Consider the following 23464-nt stretch of genomic DNA (forward strand, 5'->3'; position numbering starts at 1 on the left):
CTGATTTGAATGAAAACATCAGGGATGGTAGCCCTTGCTGAGGCCACAAAGCCTGTCAAGTTTCAAGTAGATAGGTGCAGGGGTTTCTGGGAAACTGCACCTCAAACTGTTCAGAGTAAAACTCATGTCACTTGTAAGCATGAAGGCACAGAAAAAGCTCAGTTCAAACACTGCCTTTTATGCAGTTTTTCCATCCCTCCCTCAGAGCACTGGGATTGGAAGGGACCTCAGGGAAGGATCACAGTCACTGGCCAGCTACACAGTCAATAATGAGAGCACTCCTTCCCCCGTCTTCTCCTTCCCTCTCCTTACTTTAGTTTCTGTTTCCCTGCAGGCAAGCCCAGCTTAAGGTCCAAAACTTGAAACATTTCAAAAACTTTGAAATGTTTCAGCTTGCCTCGTTTCATTTCAAGGCTGTTTTGAAGCTCTCTGTTTTGTTTCAATTTTGCTGTTTCAAGCTCGAAATGAGTCAAAACAGCATCAAAATGAAACTGCCGGCAAAATTTTGCACAGCCCTAGTATGCGGTTTGTGCAGGAGGGTCTGATCTATCCATAGGAAATGAGATTCCTAGGTGTTAAGAATTGTTGGTTTTTTCCCCTAGGTGAGGTGTTCTTTGCAACCCAGCCAGACCAGTTCACCTTCCAAGAAGCCCGGGAATACTGTGAAAGCCAAAATTCCACCTTGGCCTCGACTGGACAACTCCAGGCTGCCTGGAAGCTGGGCCTAGATAGATGCCATGCTGGCTGGCTTGCCGATGGCAGCCTTCGATATCCTATTGTTACCCCACGTGCTGCATGTGGTGGAGACAAACCTGGAGTGAGGACCATCTACCTGAACCCTAACCAAACAGGATTTCCTGACCCACTGTCAAGGCACCACGCATTCTGTTTCAGAGGTACCATCTACTCTTCCTAGCGTACAGTGCCCAGGTCACAAGGAAAACAATGTCTTATCTGGGAAGAGGACTTCATGGGGGCAATGGTTACACTGTAGTTCTACTTTATACTAAGTGGTCTTTATCACAAGTAGCTGTTTCTTGCCAGGACACACAGGGACAACAGATTGTTTGTTTGTATTCATTTATTGTCATGGAAATGGAAAACTCAGGTTAGACAAGACCCATTAAGTCTCATACAGTTTATACGTTGTTTAGCGTAGCTTAACCTCCTTGCTGTCGGTAATGAGAAATGTTATATACTTATTTATAGCTATCCTTACATTGTTCTTCTGCTTGAGACTATTTGAGGAGCAGCCTCAGGCACCTGAGAGAGAGAGAGGATAGTCATAGAAATCCCTTTCAATATCTTTCTGTTCCAGCCCTGCCATCTCTGCAGGAAGTTGAAGGGGCTACCCCATTCTTTGAAGAAGATCTGATTGCAACCCAAGTGATCCCTGGAGTGGAGGAAGTGCCCTCTGGGGAAGAGACAACTGTGGAAACGGAGCTTGCCACTGGACCTGAAAATCAGACAGAATGGGGAGCAGAAGTCTTTCCAACTGACGTATCATTGCTATCAGGTGGGTCACGCTTCTCCTTGGGTGGTGGGTCACATCAGAGTGAGAAAATGTGGGATGGTGGCGATCTAGAAATATCATAACTTGTCCTCGCTAAGACTTGTTAAGTAGAATCACAGTCTGAATCCAGCTGAGAAATAGAGCAATGAAGAAAAAAGTTCTGCGCTGCTCTCTTTATAAGAAGTTAATTTCTGACTCAAGAATCTACATTCATCTCACATGCACCTTTTAGCTGAGCTTCTCTCTGAGCCCTGAAGCTCTAAAGAAGTTCACTCTTCTGAAACACACTGAGTGAAACAGTATTTTTCATGGATACTTCATTATTCACAAGAAACCCTTGACAAACTGGACTTCTAGTAAAGGAAAAGGGTATTTTGAAAAGTAGATGAAAGTGTGGGCTCTGGTCACTTTAATTTACTTAGAGCAAATAAAACCACTTTAATTTACTTAGACTTTCTGCTGTAACCTGTGTGCAAACAGTTACCACTAGTGTGGCTGTAAATTGAGTACACTGAAATTTAAACGTACTCATTTCTGGAAAACTTAGCCTACACACGTGATTCTTTTTTCTGAAGGTGAGTCAGTGAACTTCTTAAAACCAAACAAGCCACGCTCTCATAACAGAAACTCAAGTCAACCCTACAATACAGAATCAGTGCAGGTAGCAGTTGTGATCTTCCTTTCAATAACACATGGATGTATGTATTAAAGAGAGAAACTAATTTCAGATTCTGACTTCCAAGAAGGACATAACTTGAAGCCAGAGACCAAAGCTTCCTCCAAACAGGGTGCCATGCCCTATCTGCAGAAACAGCAGCGGTTTCCACCTCTGACTGTTGAACTAGGAGCTTTGTCCTAAAGGCCATCCTTTGGGAATTTGTGCTGTCATAGGAGGTTTTAAATTCCAGTGTTTTTCCAGATATTTAGAAGATAATCTTCATTAACAAATGTTCTGGTAAGAAGGGAGATCTGGGAAGTGTGTAGAACTTTCTGCCCTCATCCTCACAGTCCGTCATTTCATTTTATTAGATGTCAGTTTGGGAGCAAAATCAAACAGGATATTATTATTAATAGCTCTTTGAGACCAGTTTGTTAAATCTTTTTTTTTTCTGCTCGCTCTCTCTCTCCCTTCTTTTCCAGTGAGTCCATCTGTTTTCCCTCCTGTTAGTGCAATACCAGAAGAAACAAGTGCAGAGGCTTCTGTCAGCGGCGTGTCAGGGGACATCTCTGCATCTGGAGAGCCTCAAATCAGCGGTGAACCAACAAGTTCAGGCTGGGTACCTGGAGCCCCAGATGTAAGTGGGGAATCAGCATCTGGAATTTTTGAACCTAGCGGAGAACCCTCCGGGATTGGAGAAAGTGGAATACCATCTGCAGATCTGGATATCAGTGGCCTCCTTCCTGGAGAGAGCGGTCTCCCCTCGGGGGACATAAGTGGAATGCCCCCGGTAATTATTGATGTCAGTGGTTTGCCTTCTGGAGAGGAAGACCTAGCAGTGTCTGCTTCTGGAATCCCAGACATCAGTGGGATGCCATCTGGAGAGGAAATCAGTGAGCTTCCAGAAATCAGTGGACTGCCTTCTGGATTTAGTGGAGAAGTCTCTGGTGTTGAACTAACCAGTGGCCTGCCATCGGGAGAGGAAAGTGGACTGCCGTCTGGTATTCCTACTGTCTACATTGACCGTACCACTTTGGTGGAAGTTGTAACAACTGCAGCAGAAATGGAACAGGAAGGGAAAGGAGTAATTGGGGTCAGTGGTGAAGGAGACCTGTCAGGTTTACCCTCTGCTGAATGGGACATCAGTGGAAAAATCAGCGGGTTACCTTCAGGAGCTGATATCAGCGGAGAACCCTCTGGCATACCTGATCTCAGCGGAGCACCATCGGGAATACCTGATATCAGTGGGTTACCCTCAGGGGTGGACATCAGCGGAATGCCCTCTGGGATACCTGATGTCAGTGGATTACCTTCAGGAATTGATATCAGTGGAGCACCATCGGGGATACCTGACATAAGTGGTTTTGTTGACCTCAGTGGCCTGGTTTCTGGTGGTGATGAAAGTGGTGAGCCCTCAGGCATTACCTTTATAAATGCCAGTGTGGTTGAAGTGACAACCCCTTCCATTACAGAAGCAGAAGCAAAAGAGATTTTGGAAATCAGTGGATTGCATTCAGGAGAGGAAGATACTTCAGGCGCAGTATCTGGAATTTTAGATGTTAGCGGATTGCCTTCAGGGCTAGTAGACTTCAGTGGGGATGTTTCGGGAATGCCTGAAATAAGTGGACTTCCAAGTGGAATACCCGACATCAGTGGAGAAATCTCTGGTGTTGAGGTCACTAGTGGCCAGCCCTCCGGTGTTTATGATTATAGTGGGCTCCAGTCTGGCCTTCCCACTATCTCTCTTTTGGATACAACCTTGGTAGAAGTTGTAACGCAGACATCTGTCACACAGGAGGCAGGAGAAGGGCCATCTGGGGTGTTAGAAATTAGTGGACTTCCTTCAGGGGAAAGAGAAACATCTGGAGAAGTGTCTGGAATGGTGGATATTAGTGGCCTACCCTCGGGGACAGTAGACATCAGTGGGGAGCCGTCAGGTGTTCCATATTTTAGTGGAGAAATTTCTGGAGTCACAGACCTAAGTGGCCTCACCTCAGCAGTGACTGAAGTTAGTGGGGAGGAATCAGGACTTCCAGAAGTTACATTAATTACTTCTGATCTAGAAGAAGTAGTGACAAAGCCAACAGTTTCACAGGAGCTAGGTGGAGAAACAGCTGTCACAGTCCCACATATCTTTGAACCAAGTGGGGATGCCTCTGCATCTGGAGAAAGTAGTGGGGAAACATCTGCATTGCCTGAAATTAGTCCAGAAACATCAACAGTTTATGAAATCAGTGGCGAAACATCAGCATTCCCTGAAGCTGCCACAGAATCTTCAACAGCTCGTGAAATCAGTGGCGAAACATCAGCATTGCCCGAAATCAGCATTGAGACATCAACAGTTCATGAAACCAGTGGTGAAACATCTGCATTCCCTGGAATTAGCATAGAAACTTCAACTGTTCATGAAACCAGCGGTGAAACATCTGCATTGCCTGAAATTCACATAGAAACTGCTACAGTCCAGGAAGCCAGTGGTGAAACATCAGCATTGCCCAAAATTAGCATAGAAACTGCTACAGTTGGTGGAACCAGTGATGAAACATCAGCATTGCCCGAAATTAGTATAGAAACTGCTACAGTTGGTGGAACCAGCGATGAAACATCAGCATTCCCCGATATTAGTATAGAAACTGCTACAGTTGGTGGAACCAGTGATGAAACATCAGCATTGCCCGAAATTAGTATAGAAACTGCTACAGTTGGTGGAACCAGCGATGAAACATCAGCATTCCCCGATATTAGTATAGAAACTGCTACAGTTGGTGGAACCAGTGATGAAACATCAGCATTGCCCGAAATTAGTATAGAAACTGCTACAGTTGGTGGAACCAGCGATGAAACATCAGCATTCCCCGATATTAGTATAGAAACTGCTACAGTTGGTGGAACCAGTGATGAAACATCAGCATTGCCCGAAATTAGTATAGAAACTGCTACAGTTGGTGGAACCAGCGATGAAACATCAGCATTCCCCGATATTAGTATAGAAACTGCTACAGTTGGTGGAACCAGCGACGAAACATCAGCATTGCCCGAAATTAGTATAGAAACTGCTACAGTTGGTGGAACCAGTGATGAAACATCAGCATTGCCCGAAGTTAGCATAGAAACTGCTACCGTTCATGAAACCAGCACTGAAACATCCACATTGCCTGAAATTGGCATAGAAACTGCTACCGTTCGTGAATCCAGTGGCGAAACATCCACATTGCCTGAAACTAGCACTGACACATCTGGCATATCTTTGGTCAGTGGCAAATCTTTTGGAACACCTGAAGAGAGGAGGGAAATTTCTACAGATACTTCAGGAACACATACACACACAGTCCCAGACATCTCAGGAGAAACCTCTGTCCCAGACATTGTAATCAGTACCAGTATTCCAGATGTTGAATTAACACAAGAGCCCAAGGGTCCTGAAGAGGCCCAGCTTGAAATAGAGTCCTCTACTCCTATGGTGTCAGGACAAGAGATAGAAACACCTGCTGTTCTAGAAACTCTACAGATATCACCCACTGCCACCGCTATCCTGCCTCAAGTTTCACAAGAAGCAACAGATGTTGCAAGGCTCACTGCAGAAGGTACTGTTAAAAATGTATGTTGTTCTTCCAGTGTCCCTCCACAGATGTGCTGACTTCTCTTTTATAAAAGGGGATTTGGGGGTTCTATATAGCAACATAATGTAATAAATGTAATGAATTATTACATTAGGGAATGTAATAAAAAGGTAATTAACTTACCTAATTAAGTTGTATATGAGGCTTGCCAAGCTAGATCAAATCATTGGGCCATCAAGCCCAGCATCCTAGATGTCTCACAGCAACTGATAATGCTTCAGAGGAAGGTAGAATTGTGCAGCTCTGCCCATGGCAGCAGGATGAGGGGATACTCCTTTCTCATGCCTGCAGTAGAATATGCCCTGAAATATGAAATATTCAATTGCTTCTATTTAAACAAGCACAGCAATCAGTTCTATAATTGGCATCACAGTTATCTCATAAATCTCTCCCTGGAGTTTATGTCTGACCTTCTGTATACTCAACTGAAATAAAGTAGCCTGAAATCAAAGATACCAGCAGATTAATATAGTAACTGCAGAGTGCAAAAGCACTGAGGTGTAGATAGCTGGCATCCCTGTGTACTGTGTCCAGTACTGTGTCCAGTTCTGGGCCCTGCACTTCACGAAGGATGTGGGCAGATTGGAGAGAGTCCAAGACAAAATGACAAAAATGATTATAGGAGCCTAGGAAGCAAGACTTAAGAGGGAAGGCTGAAAGAACTAGAGTTATTTAGTTTGGAGAAGAGCAAACTGAGGGGAGATTTGATACCAGTCTTCAAGTGCCTGAGGGGCAATTATAGAGAGGATGGAGATGGGCCTTTCTCTGTGGCCATAGGGGATGGGACTAGCAGCAATGGCTTCAAGCTACAGTAAGGAAAATTTAGGTTGGAGATTGGAAGGAACTTTCCGACTATGTAGATTGGGGTAGGCAATGTTTTTTGGCTGGAGTGCCGAAAAAACCACAATGTCTACCTTGGAAGGTGCCAGAGTGCCGACATGCGGGAGCCCAGAGCAGCTGTTTGCAGCCTCCTGGCTGCAGCCAGCCCATGCAGCCCAGTCTGCTTGCAGCAGGGCTCACAGCCTTCCAGCTTCCTGCTGGGAGCAGCCTGGGCTCCGTGGCTGGCAGCAGCTGCTTAGAGCCTGGGCTGGCGGTTGTATGCCGAACAAAATGGCCTTGTGTGCCATGCTCGGCAAGCATGCCAGGGGTTGCTGACCCCTGATGTAAATGGTCAAGGTTTGGAACAGGCTATCTAGAGGTGTGTGGAATCTCCATCCCTGAAAAGTTTCAAGAACAGGTTGAACAGGTGCTTCACTGGGATGGTTTAGTTGGGGACAATCCTGCCTTGAGCAGGGGGCTGGACTAGATGACCTTGTGAGGTCCCTTCCAACCCTACTTTCCTATGATCCTATGATCTTGTGATTGTGCTGCCATACCTTCATTACACAGGTGCAAAAGGTATTGGAATAAGTTTGGCTAATATGTTTACTCTTGGTGGTTACAGTTGTACCCAAGACATGTGATGAGAACCCCTGTGGAGCTGGCACCTGCCAAGAACGAGATGGAGGTATCGCTTGCTTGTGCCCACCTGGGTACATGGGGGACCGCTGTGATATAGGTAAGCTCCGTCCTCAGCTTTGTTGGAGATGTGGGACAAGGAGAAAATAAGTATTGGCCAAAAGAAAGTGCTATTGTGGATGTGTCCATGACTACAGTGTATCTGAGGCAGACTGTGGAGAGTTAATTTTCCTTTCGCCATGGCCAGTACAGAGAAAACTGGGAGACCTTGTTCTCCCCAAATCCTAGCAAAGCTAGTTGTTCTTTTCACCCTGGCTCAATAGGAGGATTAATCCTGGCTTTTTGAATGGTGCAAGGGGGAGGCAGAGAAGTTGGCTAACAGGGAACATTCATCACTCTGCTATTTCCTTATCCCTTTCCATGATGTACAGACAACCACTCTACATCCAGAGTATTGGGACTGCTGTGTACTTGTAAATAATGCCTTGGCTTCATAAATGTTCGTTAAGGCACAGTAGGTCTGTTGTTATAGATCTTCTGGCATCTTGAGTTGATGCTTAGGGAATTAAAAAGAGCCAAAAGGAGCCACTCCGCTCTCTGAGCTGTACATGTCAAAGCACTAGGTGTACCGGCCAACCCACATTTGTAGTCCTTTGCATTGTATTTTGCCAGTGTGTGGGTGTACAGGCACTATCTCCGCTCCATTCACCCTGCTTGGGATGCCAGGTGCCAATCTGCCCACCAAGATCCAGCTGATATTTCACTACATACAGCAGCCAAGAGTTGTCATATCCAAAAAGTCTCACTCCCACCCCCATTTTTTCTGCACATTTAGCCACGCCACGGGTCCAGATTACTGTGCCTTGGTATCTCAGGCCCAGTGGTGCTTGGGAAATATAAGAAAATATATCTCTGCAAAGCCTTTAGAGGAATAGAAGTGAGTAACTGAGGTTCTGGTTTGTGTATTGAGTCTTGTGCCTCTGTTTGCAGCCAGAACTGGATACAGAGAATGAAGTGTACGAGATGTGTGATGATCTAATTTGTAGATCAAATTAATTGTAGCTTTTATGGCTGTGCTGATAACTCTCTGTTCCACTGTACTCTTTCTCTTGTCGGCCCTCTAACAGTCTATGGCTTGGTAGGTTCAGTTGTATGTGTCAGTATAAATGGCTTCAGTATTCAAGATTATAAAATCTTTATGGTGAAAAGTTCATGTTACTCTTCTGGCAGGTATCCAGCTCAGTATTATTCAGTCTATCCTGTGATTGTGTGAGTGGCCGGACATGATGTGCTAGAATGTTTTGGTGAAAAAGTCATCCCTTAAGAATTAAAAAGAATATTATTCCTCAACAATCATTTACCTGGTGGCTATTGCTGCCTCTCAGAGTGGAGAGCTGAGTCAGGGCTTACATGGAGCTCTTTGGTATTTCTATTCAGGGTACAGTTTCACTTTGTTACAAGCAAGGATAAGTCTGAGCTAGCCCATCTAAAGATTTTAATAAGTAAGGAAGGGCATGAGTATGACTGCCATTGTATATACATTAGCGTGCAGCTGTGTATCTGTTTTACATGCGCAATTGTGCAGCTGAGGTTTTTGTAAACTTGCCCCTGTAAATTTTAGTTAATATGTCATATAGTACATATATGCAATCATATTCGGCACAGCCACTTTGAGCTAAAAATACTGCTCATCATTTCTCCCAAAACTATTTTCTTAAGCTTAACTGACATAGACCACTCGTGAAGGCGGCTGTGGGTTTACAGAGGTGCATTTGGCAGCAATGCTTCTAATGGTCAGAGCAGAAAGTTGGTTTTGAATTCCATTTCTGTCGCTAAATGACTCAGGTAACTTGGAGAAGTCACTTCATTTCTTTATTCTTCAGTTTTCTCCTCTTTAAAACAGAGATAATAATAACCTACCTCAGAGGCAAGTTGTGAAGCTTAATCCACTTCTAATCATAATGCACTTGAGATTGTTATATGGAAGATGGCCTAGAAGTGAAAAATATTATTTTATAATGTCTCAAGGGGGCATAAAGCTTATACTATTTCTGATATATCCATACTCTCTTGCTCTCATCAATAAAATAATTACTTGGTCTGGTGATTCCTATGATGCTGTATCCTATTCAAGTTCTTCATTCAGTTTAGACATGTAATCCTACTCCAGTCTATTTCTTTTGGTTACCCTCATACATCCACAGAAGCTGCATACATATGAAGGACAAATCTTTGTTACTTTTGACACATAAAGAAGGTGGAGGACAAGTGACAAGATCCAGTTTCGGATCTGGTTAAGCCTCAGTTGCATAGAAGCTGAATGACCCACTGCAGTCTCCATCGGCAGGGAACAGTGCAGAGCTGCTCTGTAGAAAGCAAATACTGATCAAGATCCCTCAGTGCAGTAGTAGGGACACTGTGCTGCAGGGAAAGGTGCATGTGACTCAGAAACTCGGGCTTTTTCTTTCTGAGTCACTATTAATCACAGTGCCGCTTAGCTGGGGCATGCTTTGAGTCTGAAAGTGGAGTGGATGACGAAGAAGAACAATTACTGGATCACTGCTCCTTCATGGTACCAGGCATGGGGCGTGGTGCTGCGTTTCCGGAGCGGTTCTGATCATTACATGTTTTTGCAGGAGTAACTGGTAATATTATTGGCCTACAACTGCCACCATGTTTCATGAATAAATGATGGCATGTCAGTGAAAGGGATGGTGAAGAGATGACTAAACATTTGGACTTAGCAAATAGGGTGTAAGGGGAAAAAGTTTATTTTTGTTTCTTTTATCAATTTATAACTTACACACAAACAGATTGCAAAACCCTTGTGCTACTTTATTGCCCCCAATGCTTGACAAATCTCTTCAGAGAGGGATAGGTGGCCCATAGCTCATTTGTGAACATCTTGTTGCAAATCTTCAAAATGTTAAATGTGGTAAGCTACAAAAATAACAGTGTTTTGTTTTGGTTTTCAAGTCAGAGAATTTGCATAAGTAAGTGACAACAGCAGGGAGTTCAAACAATTACTTGTCATAAATTAGTTATGTGATTCAGCCTGTGTTCAATGAATATTCCAGCATTCATGTTTAAAACATGCCTTTTTATACTGACAAAATTTATTTGTTAAGACACTTATGGAGCAGGGAAGTGATCCCTATGCAGAGTCAATACAAGTCCCGTTTAAAAGCAGAATGTAAGGGATGCACAGTAGTTAGACTGGCCTGTCTGCTAGGGGATGAATTGCATCTAGAAAACAGACATAAATGTTGCATAAAGTGATTTTTTTTTTTTAAATAGAACAAATATCTACACAGGTTTTTTTCCAGTGTAAGCCCAGTTAGTCTTCACAGTGCTTTGGGATTCTTTGAGATGAAAGGTATTAGATAAATGAAACAGAAGTCTGCATGCACAGAACAATAGTAGTATTAATAATCTGTCCATAATGCTCCCTTGCTTTGGGTCTGCCTGTGTCTCATCTTTCTCATTTAGTGAGCTCTAAAGGACAGGACTATTTGGATTGCCTTCATTTTGGGTTGTGCTAAGCATTTGTTGGCACATTGCCACAAAAAATAAATAATATTAACCAACAATAAGTCAGGGCTGAATCTAATTCACCTTGCAAAAGGAGCCCAAAGCAATGAGCAACAGAAAGAGCGACCTCAGTGTTCTGCGCCTGCCTTCTTAGGGTTTCAAATGGATTGCATTATCTTTTTTAAATGATGATTTTTAAAAGGGAGTTTCTCTGCTCTGCATGATATATGATTTCATGAATATGTGAATGTCAATGATGGGAGTATCTTCTAGTTGGCAAAAGATTACCTTTACAATGCTGGTGTTTTCAAGGTTTCTAGCCAAAGGAATGATCTAGGGCCAGCATGTGCTTGTCTGTATTCAACAATCATATTCACACCCTTCAGTCACACAAGCCTAAATCTTGAAGAGTTGCTTATGGAACTGGTCTCACCATCTACAAGTTTCCATGGGCAAAGCAGCAACTAGCTGGTGACTTTAAAAACTTCACTCAGGGCAAGGGGAAAATGTGATTTGCTGAAATGACAATTTACAAACAGGCTTGAATCACAAAGGTGGGTGCCGTATTACGGGGCCGGTTGCCCACAGAGGCGACCCTGCTAAAGTTGGCCTAAATGTGTACTGTGTGTCTTCGTGGCCTGAAGCCCAAAGGATCTTTCAATGTTACCAGTAGAAGAAAATTCTTTAAAAAATCATAAAATAGGCACAAGCAGAGATTCATTTTGATCAGTCAGATTATTTGGTGTTTCTTGGCTATATTTAAAAGTCACATGTTTATGTGTTTAATTAAAAACCTGCTGGGAGGATAGAACCTAAAGTCTTGGGCCAATACTCTTGTATCTGTAATGAGCTTCCCTTTTACGCAGAATAGTCTGGAGCTAAGGAGGCCTGCAACTCTTTGGTTGTCCATGTTTGTTCTCAGCTCTTGTGATGATTACAAGAGGAGGGTTCCACAAAGCCAAGACATTTTCCTGTTAAGTGGCTGCATTTTGTAGTTTAATAGAACACATTACAGTTATGGCAAGTTTTTTAGCCCTCTGCTATGTACTGAGGCTCAGATTTAATTATATAATATTTTTCTGCAGCTTAAGAGGTAAAATTAGACTTTCTCCATATGATCTCGCATCACTGTTTATCTGTTCTGTTCAAAAAGTCTTTCATTTTCTTTATCAAATCGTTTCTCCTCAGATCAGGATCCGGTTACAGCATTGCAGATCGTGTAATTATAGTCTTAGATGTCCCCCAAACTGCTAGTGGGGTGAGGGACAGTGGTTGGGAAGCGAGAAGGAACTCTTCTTTCTTATACCATCAGAAGAGAATCCACGCTATTCCCAGGAGTCCCTGGAATGTAGATTTATGGAGTCTGAATAAGCTACTTTTCAGCTTCTAAAAGGCAATTATTTGGCTTGTTTGGTCCCCTGTTTAGAAGTTCAAGCTTGTGAGAAGCCCCTATAAAAGCCAGCCCTAGTGGGGTCTGTTGCACATATTGAAAAAATCTTGTTTTTCATGCTTCAAGTTTCACTTTCTGCAGAGTGGTGCCAGGAGTCTGGATGCTAGAGTGCATTTCCAAACAGTTTACTCAGTTTTGAGAAAGCCATAGACATTGTTCAGTATCTGGGTGATACTTAACCTCCTGCCTGTTTGCTGGTTCCACCTTAGAAAACATTTTAAAGCCAGAACTAACTTTGTTTCATTAATATTCAAGACCATCTGTGATATAGGCTATCATCTATGAAATACATCCATATTTCATTTTTTAAAACATCTTACAATTGTTAATGAGTATAAGATTTTAAACTACAGAAAGTTAAAAAGTTCTAATACGCCCTATTTTCACCACTGGCCCTGTTTGTTCCCTGTTGCCAGTCGCTGAACTTCATAGTAAAAGTAAATAGCTGGCCGGTGTCACTTTTGTTCACTTTGGTTTCTCTTTCCGGTTCCCATGCTCTATCACAACTTACAAAAGCAAAAGTGCTTCAGAATATTTAGTTTGTATCTAACACTGCCAGAATAGAGTAAGACTACCAATGTGCAATATTTGAGAAAGTTAAAGAAAGCCTAGGTAGAAAATATTGAAGTTAATATTCTTTTCTGGGTTTGTCTAAATAAAGTGTTCAGATTAATCCTGCTGCTCCTTTGCTTTCTTCAGTCAACAACTTAAAATGATCGAATACAAAGTCCAATTCTCCTTTTTAAATAACTGTGAAAATGTTAGGCCTAAAACTCTAGCCTTTTTAAAAACAGTGTTGTGACAATACATTTGAATGGCCTTTTAGAATGTCTTATGATCTTGGGTAAGTATAAATCATGTTTTAAAGACTCATTAATTTCCTGATGCCCTCAAGAAATGAATTAATAATATGCTTTAAATGTGCTGCCTGTTCTCAGCTCCACAATGCATTGTCTTCCCTAGGTTTTCTCTTGGACTGAAAGCTCTTATTGGGGCTGTCTCATTTTGTATACGCTACTATGCCAAGTACATTGTTAACACTTAAATAATAAGAATAGATTTTTCTTCCTGTCCTTGAAGAGAAACTTTTCAAGGGAGTCACCTGGAGAGTCAAATGAAAAGACAAAGATTTTTTTTTAATTTGCATAACTTACTAAATAACTAATCTACCGAAGAGAGCACACAATTCACCGGCAGACTTTCTTATATGCCTGAAGAAGGATGTTTGTGCCCGAAAGCTTGCAAAGAACAGTTTTTCCAACTATTTAGTTGGTCTAATAAAAGATATCACATCTACCCAAAGAACCTTGTCCGCCTGTGTCCTTAGACCAACACAGCTACAACTAACAACCCTACTAACAACATCAGCTGTGTACGTTCTTTCACGTGTTAAGATACACGACACCTGACTGCTGCTTAGGGGTCTCTGCAGCCTAACATCAACTGAGTCTCTGCTGTGGTGTGCCTGACTGAAATTCCTCTAAATCATTAAGATTAGGATGGTAAAAAGGAATATTAACACCTAAAGTGTTGTTTTCCAGGCTGGTTACAGATGCGTAATGTATATTTGTGGCTTCTGAAGGGTTAACAAAATATAGGCATTAAGTAATAGATTGGATTTGGTTAAGCATGGGTTTTACTGCAGTTTCCTTCTCATGTAAATCCAGTGAGTTTAGGCTCATAGGAAGTATCAGAGATCCACACCCAGACCCATTCTCCAGTATATCTAGAGACTGCATCCCTAATGATATTAATACTAGGTGAAATGATGAAACATCTCTAACACCATGTCTGAACAAGGTGAATGGAGAATAAGTAATGCCAGCTGTAAATATTTTGATGTGTGCAAGACTGAAAATCCTGCTAACTGTATAGAATAGATGCTTTCTAATACAGAGGAAGGTGTATTGCCTCCCCCAAAGAGCAAACGGGTAATTTGATATTTATTATCCTCATATGTTTCAAATATCATTTTAAAATATCTGCAGAATGCATATTGAAAACAATAATTTGTATTTCCTTGTATTATTTGTTTTGCCAAAACTATTTAAATGTACACCGTCTCGCTCTCTGAATATATATAATATATATGAGCTATATATTTATATATATATATGCGTGTGTGTATAAAGCAATTATACAGTATGTATAATATGTACAGTGCATATTATATACAACATCTCCAAAAGGAAGCTCTGTTCTAATGTTATTTCCTGAACTAAGATTTGATGCAGTGCACTACCCCACGTGTGCATCTGCTGTCCTTCTTCGTCCAGGACTTGGGTAGGTGAAACCACTGCACCTGAAAGAGATCTTGGGTGCATAAAGTGTTTAGTCCCCATTAATCACGAAAATGAAGAGCCCACCATTTGGAATTCCCTGCTCAACATTCTGCTTTAGCTCCTTTACATGCTTAATCCCCATTTCAACAGCTCTCTTTCCACTTAAAAGAAGCTAACAGACAAAGGAGAACCTTTCCTTACTTGTTCAGGTGACGTCCACTGTGATTGGCATGAACTTCTGCTGCTACTGCTGTTGGGAAACCTGGTGCTGACTAGGATTTAAGTCATCCCACGATATCGTTTGGGATCTTTCTTGCATTTTAAATCTCCTAGGGTTCAAAGACATGAGCTGATAAGCAGCAACCAATCTGACTTGGCTGTTTTTTTCTACTAGGTAAATAGTTTTCATTTTCTTCTGGAATGTCACAAAATGCTTGATGGTAGTGTTAATGCAAGCAACACATTTACCTTCCCTCCCATCATACTGAAAATAATGGTTGAGAAAATATGAATTTTGTTAAAGGTCAGTCCAGAGAAACTAATCCTGTTTCCAAAGAAAATCAAATGGAAAAATTGGGTTAAACGACTCATAACCCATTGCAAGAATATTTGTAAAATCCACTGGGACACAAACTAGAATGGACATGACAAAGGATCTGAGTCCTAAAGCATAAGCTAGTTACAAGCTGTGGCTGGAAGAATTTTTCCCATTATTTAGTACTTTAGTTAGATGCCTTTTAGGCACTTTACACTTTTCTCAGAAGCATCTAGTATTGGTCTCTGTGGACGGCAAGGCAGAGAGGCAAGGTAAATCATTGGCCTGCTCTCAGGCAGCTACAAAAAGAATATTTGCTTGTGATAGACCACTTCCCTGGTCTGGCATGTCAGGAGAGAGGATCTCCAGGTTATGTTGACTCGTGGTCTGCTCCATTGCAGCAGAAGACAGAATACTGAACTTGATGGATCATTGTTCTGCTCTCGTATGGCCATTTCCATGTTCTGCTCTACTTCACCTTCTGTTTTCCATTAACCTATCATGTCCTGAAGTGCACTGTGGAGAGTAAGCCAAATGACTTCTCTTAAATTCAGCATCTTTAAAGATTTTCAGCAGTTTGGAGGCTAACAGGACTCTGAAAGAAAGAATAGTCTCATCAGAGGATCTAACCAGCAACTCTTTTTAGTCCACAATCCTTTTTGTATACATTTTGACACCTTTACTTTCTTACTCGTGTTCTTTCATGGCTTGAGTTGAGCATCTCTGCAGTCTTTTTTCATTCCAATTATTTTTCTTTCTGATTTCAAGGCTCAACGAAGGATAGGACTAAAGTTCAGGCTAAATGGATAATAAGATCTTCTCCTTTCAATGAGATATACATTTTATGGCGTACAAGTACAAACTGGCCATTGTGATTACAGTCTGAGTATGAAATCCCCATTTCTTTTTTTTCTCTCCCGGTGCTGATGTGTTATTAAGGCAATGGCATATCTTGTCTGTGGTGGTGGTAGCAGGCAGAATGGAAACCCTAGGAGACTTGGGATCGAATTCTGACAAACACAAAGATCTCTTTGAACCTCTGGAACTATTCATAGAGTTTATGATTAGCCAAGCATCTCCCAAGGTGAGGAACTCTGTGGCTTCTGTAAAGCAAGGGAAACTGCCTCTCCGCTAGCACCTTTCAGCCCATAGCTAACAAAGGGGTGGAAGAAGGCCCAGAGTGCACAGCATTTCAATCTACCTTGCCAAAGAAATGACTCATAGGGCCAACCTTCAGTTCATCGAGGGAGGAAAAGGTGGGTGGCTTAGAACAACCCTCACCTCCCCAATCTCAGCTGCACCAGCCTGCACTCTGGAGTAGGTGAGGATTCAGTTAGGAAGAGCCAGATCTGAGGAGTGAACCAAGAAGAGATAGAAGGGAGAAGAAGCTGTATTTAGAGTGCTTCTTTTCCTTAAAAAAAGGCAACTTTTGTCTGGGAGCCAGATAGCTGATGGAAGCTGAGACATAGCCCCAAATTTACATGTTTGATCAACTCAGGCAGGGAAAGGAGACAAAGAGGAGACATGCAAGATGTCAAAAGATATTAACCAGAATATTACTGAAAGACATCCTGACCGCCCCTGCTGACATTGCTCTAATATCGTCATATCAAGTGGCAGAAATTTGAGTGGAAAAATGATCTCTTTCTTCTATGGTGGATAGGGCTTTTTTGCTTTTTTCTTCAGCAATAGTTGGGTTGGCATGTTGCTGTAGCCATAACAGTGCAAGAAATATGTGAGAAGCAAAGGGTTTGGGGGTTTCTTTTATTATATCCTTTATTGGCCCAACTGTATAGTTGGTGGAGATGTTAGGCAAGCTTTTGGGCATCAAATGTCCTTCTTCAGGTCATTACAACACTGTGACTGGCCAAGGATTCAGCAGTAGCAGCAGTTTGAAAAACAAGCCCATTGTTGACTCCCAAGTTCTCCCCGAACTATTGATGCTTCCTCCTGAACAAGCAAGGAAATCTTGTTGGTGGAGTTCCCTGCCCAGGGTCCTAATGGCAGCCCTTCATTTCTTGCAGACATTGATGAGTGCCACTCAAGCCCCTGTCTGAATGGAGCTACCTGCGTTGATGGCATCGACTCTTTCAAATGCTTATGCCTTCCCAGCTACGGAGGGGACCTGTGTGAGATCGGTACGGCCTACTTGGCTTCAGCTAATTTTACTAACAGCTGCACCCCTGAAAAAAATTACTCCTCTCCCCAAAAAACTGCTCCCATCAGTCCTGCCTTCATCTCAATAAGCTAACCCCTAACAGCAGATAAAAAAAATCTATGTAGAAAAGGTTGCATCATTTACATATACATTTTTATTATTTTTTTCATCACAAAATCTTGTTTCACTGAGAAATTATTCTTTGCTGCTAGGAGACCATGGTAGCATTCACTGCCTTCTAGGGAAACTCGTATCTTTCTGGCTCTTCTTAAAGAGAGAAATAACACATTTTCTTGAAGCTTTGTCTGGTGCAACTGCACACTGGACATAAGAGCAAAGATATGCTTTTGGGTCAAAGAAAGTCTTTGTGTCCATCTATAACAACAGAACAATGTCCCAAGCACATCCTCCTACTACATGAACCTCCTCTGCTCCTCTGAATATCAGTAAAAGATGCATGATTTGAACCAAGTGAAAAGACAACATTTCACTCTGCAAGGGTTCACTTGCAAAAACTTCAGTCATTCCTATGAATTCTTTAAGATTCAGCTTGGCATGACATTGTTGTCATTTCCTGCAATGAACACAGCTTTTCATGGCAAAAATGGCAAGGAGTGCAAATCTTTGAGATAAAAAAGGGGGAAATTGTATTTTTCCATCAAAATGGTACTTTCCTGTCTACAATCCATCTGTTAATGAGATCTTGACATTGCATTGTCAATAATGCAACGTTCAAGCAGGCCACTTCCCTGGATAACAGTGAAAAAAATTCCAGAGAAAAAGATCTTCCATTATCTTGAGAAGACAGAATGAATGACCTAAAAACTTTCCATTTTCTAACTTCTGAGAGTCTCTAAGAACATCTGTGAGCTAAATGACCTTTTAGATGAGTTCTTCTGTGCTATACACACAATCAGTCATTCTTAATGACTCAAAGTTCAGAGATAGTGCCATTTAATATAGATTTCGCCTGCTTCTCATAGATGATCACTAGGGAACCTAGTGATTTCCTATGAACCTAGGGATTTCCTATGAAACATTCCCTGGATAACAGTGAAAAAAATTCCAGAGAAAAAGATCTTCCATTATCTTGAGAAGACAGAATGAATGACCTAAAAACTTTCCATTTTCTAACTTCTGAGAGTCTCTAAGAACATCTGTGAGCTAAATGACCTTTTAGATGAGTTCTTCTGTGCTATACACACAATCAGTCATTCTTAATGACTCAAAGTTCAGAGATAGTGCCATTTAATATAGATTTCGCCTGCTTCTCATAGATGATCACTAGGGAACCTAGTGATTTCCTATGAACCTAGGGATTTCCTATGAAACATTCCCTGGATAACAGTGAAAAAAATTCCAGAGAAAAAGATCTTCCATTATCTTGAGAAGACAGAATGAATGACCTAAAAACTTTCCATTTTCTAACTTCTGAGAGTCTCTAAGAACATCTGTGAGCTAAATAACCTTTTAGATGAGTTCTTCTGTGCTATACACACAATCAGTCATTCTTAATGACTCAAAAGTTCAGAGATAGTGCCATTTAATATAGATTTCGCCTGCTTCTCATAGATGATCACTATCCACATTTTCAACAAGTAGCTGCTACATGGAAGAACCTAGGGATTTCCTATGAAACATTCTGCTGAGGTTGTACATCATTCCCGATCCCATCCCAGTAATTGTAATAGTTCTGAGGTGAGAATTAACCACCAAAAAAGAATTTAGACTTAGAAAGACCTATTATATTTGTCCTCACCTCATCTTGTATATCTCCATTGGAGGTGAGATGGAGGCAAGTAAGGATTGTGAGCACTGTCCCAGCTCCAGGCACCAAGGGTGGCCCATGAAATCCATTAAGGAAATGGGCAGAAAATGCGTGTTGAAAGACTGCACCAACCACCCCATCCATGGAGGGGTAGCCACTGGAGTCTGCCGAGTGTCCGTGAGCCTTCCTGGTTCAAGAGCACTGCAGTAACAGAGTAAAAGGAGCTGGTAAGTCTGAAGGAGAGAGCAACATATTCCTTGAAAGGGGAAAGGAGGGCTTTGGCAGAGAGAAATAATGACACTTGACCGCCCCCAAGGCAACACACAGCTGAGAGAGGATGGTAGATGAGCCCGCTGCCACTGAAAGGCCGCTGTGAAATAAACCTCCATGGTGCCACTTGTTGAGCTCCCATTAGCACTAATGCTACACATCCACCTCATCTATGGCTTCATCACACTTCATTGCTTTCTTCTCTTGGATCTCGCTGTGGCAATTCCTTGCATCTGGCTTTGTGCCTTTTCTTGGCTGATCTGATTCTGGCTACTAATCAATGCAAGAGGTGTGAGAAATGGTGGGATGTAGTACTTTCAAAGCACCACGGGCATGGTCATTTAAAGGTTTGCGCATAACTTCCTGCAGTGCAAGGGGCTAGTGAAAAGAAATGGTTTTACCATCAAACTGGCATCCACGCCCATTGCTGTCATTTTTGTATCTACCCCCATTACTTCTCAGTTTACATAAGATGCTTCCATTGCTGTTGATAGCCAGGGGCTTCAGAGAGCCTTGGTTTGAATTGTTAATTGCTTATTTCCTTGTGTTTGCTCTTCCCTTTTTCCATTTTTAAAAAATCCTGTGTTCTAGTTCTCGGTGTTACCTTTCTTACATCCCACCCCCATCCTATGTCCTGAAAGCCCATTCAGGTATGTCCCTAGTTTCCTCCAGAGCCCACAGGTCTATTCCCAGAATCCCTGTGGTCCATGAGTCTGTTTCCAGAACCTCTGTGACCCAAATATTCATTGCCAGGCTCCATATTTTCTCATCTATATCTCATATATCATATGGTACCCATTTCTGAGTCTTGGTCCCCTGTTAAAAAAGGACATGGAAATTCTCCCAGGCCTGGGATCCTACAGATAAACAAGCCCATTGCCCTACATTAAGTATCTGAGAAGGATCTAGACTAACGCTTCCCCCCAACCTGTTCTGATGCGAGTCAAAGCCCAGAACAATCAGCCCAGAGAGAAACTGATATTAGCCTAAGAAAATCTCCCATAAACATCCTCTTCCTATTGCAACTAGGACTTCAGGAGAAAAGAAATAATTCCCCATGTTAGAATAAATTAAATTGGTTAGTTTCTCTGGATGGGGAAGAAAGGAGACACAGGTTTCCCTCACTTTATGCTATACACACATTCCTGGAAAAAGGCGCATAACTCAAATTCACATAAAGGGAGCCCACTTTACAATGTAATAAATAGAGATATGTTCCAAGACCTCAACTGTATTGACCCCCTGGACCCATTTCTACCACTTCTACATGACAATTTTGGTACTTGCCAACAGCAGACAGTACACACAAGGGTGGTGGTGAATGTAACCATAATGGGGGTGGTAACTACAGAAACACGTGTCGCAGACAAGGAGCACAGATCCACACAGGAGACTATATTTTGGTGCACGTCACTCCTACAGTGCAGCTGACTGCAGCTTCACCATACCGATCACATAAGAGTGAATTTACCTTGCGTATAACGTATTTTTGGTAGAAAAGGGTCATCGCATAAGAGTGGATTCGCATATACAGAACCCACATAAAGCGAGGGAAACCTGTAATTCACTTGTTAAATTTTTCAAGGTCTGACCTCAATCATAATATAAAGAAAGTCATCTATTATGTGCCTTTAAGTTGCTTTCATGGCATTTCTAAGTGATCACCAGCATTAGCCATATGAAGAAGCTGATGGAGAAAAAATGCAAAGAAAGTACTTTAAAAATGGTTACAGGTGTAAAAATGGGTCTCCCGCATGGTATGTCCTGCCTTACATCCCTTTTCTCTGATCTCATCCAGGTTACTTATCTCACTGGAGAAGATTCAGAATCACACTGAGTGATGTTGCCAGCTGAATCTGAACTCTGACTTTCTCCTGCCTTTCTCATTTATCACCTGTGAGCACTGATTCTGGGGATCAGAATTCAGGTCTGAAAGGCAAAAATTGCCCTATGGTGCAAGAAAAATCAGCAGGACTGCAGTGAGGGGGAAAGTAATGATGTCTGGGTCTGTTTCTCTGCTGTGGAGTTCTGGAACCTGACTCATGGTCTGAAACATGCAGGACTTGCTCGCTCTATTTACATTGCAGCAGGACATTTAAGCCATCTCCCCTCCATAAATTATTCTTTTGATGCCGTCTCATCATTTCCCCAAGGATGTGCCATATGACATAAGCAAGATTTATTCTTTAGTGGATGTGACTGTGTATTGTATTTCTGATCTGTGAGCAGTTAGGCTGCCAAGAAGTGTGTCAGAGGGCTCTCAGCCCTGATGCATGCAGCCTCTTTTCATTCCTCTTTTGTGTGTTTCAGACCTGGAGGACTGTGAAGTGGGTTGGACCAAGTTCCAGGGCCATTGCTACAGGCACTTTGAAGAGAGAGAGACCTGGGTGGACGCTGAGACACGGTGCCGAGAACATCAGTCTCATCTGAGCAGTATCATCACCCCTGAAGAGCAAGACTTTGTGAACAGTGAGTGCTGGGGGTAACCACAAAGACCAGAGGATGGAGGGGGAACCAATCTGTCTGCATAGGACTTAAAAATCACCCTGCTGCCTCACTGGGTGAATGACACTGACTCTCACAGAGTTTCTATCAAGCAAATTTATCCCTTCCTTCAGGATGGGAGTTTTCAGGCTCAAGGACCCTAGGGCTAGGGACAGAAGTTACACACAAACCAGTTTAAATGATCAGAAATGGGTTTAAACCTGTAACAGAACAGAAGTTCAGCACATAAACCAGTTTCAAAATGACCGAAACTGGTTTAAGATGAACCTGGTTAAATGTAGTTTCAGACCTAACTGATTTGGGTCAAACCAGTTTATGGAACTTCTGTCCCAGACCCCTTCCTGGTTCAAGTTAAATCACAGTCCCCCAGCATCCCAGCATGCTTTTCATCCCTGGGCTGAGCTGTGCTGTCTGCTTCAGAGAGCAGGGCTGGCCCTGCCCCTCTGCTCTCTAGCCAGAGCAGGGATGGGGGCATGGCCAGACACTGGCCGGCATGGCCCCCTGAGGCAAAGGGAGCAGCTTATTCCCCCCTCCCTCCCCTCTCCCACTGGGGGACCGCAGCTGAGGTCTGCCTGGCCAGGGTGTAGCAGCCCCTGTCAGGCCCATCTGCAACCTGACGCAAACAGAGAGAGGGAGGGGGATTTAATTTCCCCCTCCATCTCCTGTCTCACCAGCAGCCCCAGTCCACCTGGCCAGGGTGGAGCAACCCTTGTCAGCCATTGCCTCCCTCCCCACTCCAGTGGCAGGGAAGGGAGCATGGCCAGAGCCAGCTGGCATGGCCCTGCCATCCACCTGCCTCGCCAGCAGCTGGGGCTGTGGGGCTGAGCCAGGCCGGCCTGGAGGTGCTGCTGAGAGGAGGTGAAGGGGCCAGCCAGGGCTGGGACACTGGAGCTGGGCCCTTCCCAGCAGGCTGTGGCTCAGGCTGGAGCCATGGGGGCTGCATGGCTACATCGCTCCCCACACCCAGGCCAGGTAGGGCTGTCATGAACCACAGCCAGCTGGGAAGGGCCCCTCCCAGCAGCTGCAGCTCTGTGATAGCCCAGCCTGGCAGCCCTGCAGTTGCTGCCCCTACCCCTGCCGTGCCACTCTAGGTAGGTAGGTGGGAAGCTTCAGCCTGGTGGCTTCTGCCCAACACACAGAGCTACGGCTCCAGCTCAAGCTCCAGCTCCACCTGCCTTCCACCCACTGCACCTGCCCGCAGAGTCTGCTTATCACACCAGGCGGGCAGAGCAGGTAGAAGGCAGCCAAAAGCTGGAGCTGCTGAAGGTGAGGAGAAGCTGGTGGAGGTTTAAACCCCTCCCCAATCATACTTAGCCCCTGCTGGGGACCTGGCCACATCCCCAGTCAGCTTCCCTCCAGCCTTTCCACTGCTGCCAAAGGGAAAGGAAGGCTGCTTTAGTGCCCCCCGGCTTCTAGCCTGAGCCACTGCAGGCATGTGCCTGTATTTCCAGAGTCAAAAGTGAGTATCTATTCACTTGCCAATCAGTTCAATCTCTGCAGGTTAGACTAAAGATTGAATCAGTTCAGGCTCCAGCTTTTTGAATGTCTGTCCCTAGCCTGGGGGGAAACAGTCACAGCTGGTGCACATCTGCATTTGTAATGCATTTCCAGCTTAGCCCTTCCCCAGGGTGTATGCTGTAGAATTAGCCTGGTAGCTCTTGCCAAGGCAGATATCTGTGGGGGTACAAAAGGAAACTTGGGGGGGGGGGGGGGGGG

At 43.3% G+C, this 23464-nt stretch overlaps 1 protein-coding gene across 2 annotated transcripts in view; it reads left to right on the forward strand.

Moving 5' to 3' along the window:
* Positions 1-23464, forward strand: part of ACAN (aggrecan) — a 94389-nt gene that overhangs the window by 58784 nt on the left and 12141 nt on the right. The window contains exons 11-16 of one of the 2 annotated variants that reach the window (XM_019504064.1): positions 603-896; positions 1319-1516; positions 2654-5755; positions 7236-7349; positions 17072-17185; positions 21554-21712. In XM_019504064.1, the coding sequence (XP_019359609.1) occupies positions 603-896; positions 1319-1516; positions 2654-5755; positions 7236-7349; positions 17072-17185; positions 21554-21712 (3981 nt within the window). The remainder of the gene's footprint in view (positions 1-602; positions 897-1318; positions 1517-2653; positions 5756-7235; positions 7350-17071; positions 17186-21553; positions 21713-23464) is intronic. The other variant, XM_019504065.1, reaches the window with a different exon arrangement.

This window comes from Gavialis gangeticus, unplaced genomic scaffold (assembly GCF_001723915.1).
Source record: "Gavialis gangeticus isolate Ggan-Ray unplaced genomic scaffold, GavGan_comp1, whole genome shotgun sequence".
Classification (NCBI taxonomy): Eukaryota; Metazoa; Chordata; order Crocodylia; family Gavialidae; genus Gavialis; species Gavialis gangeticus.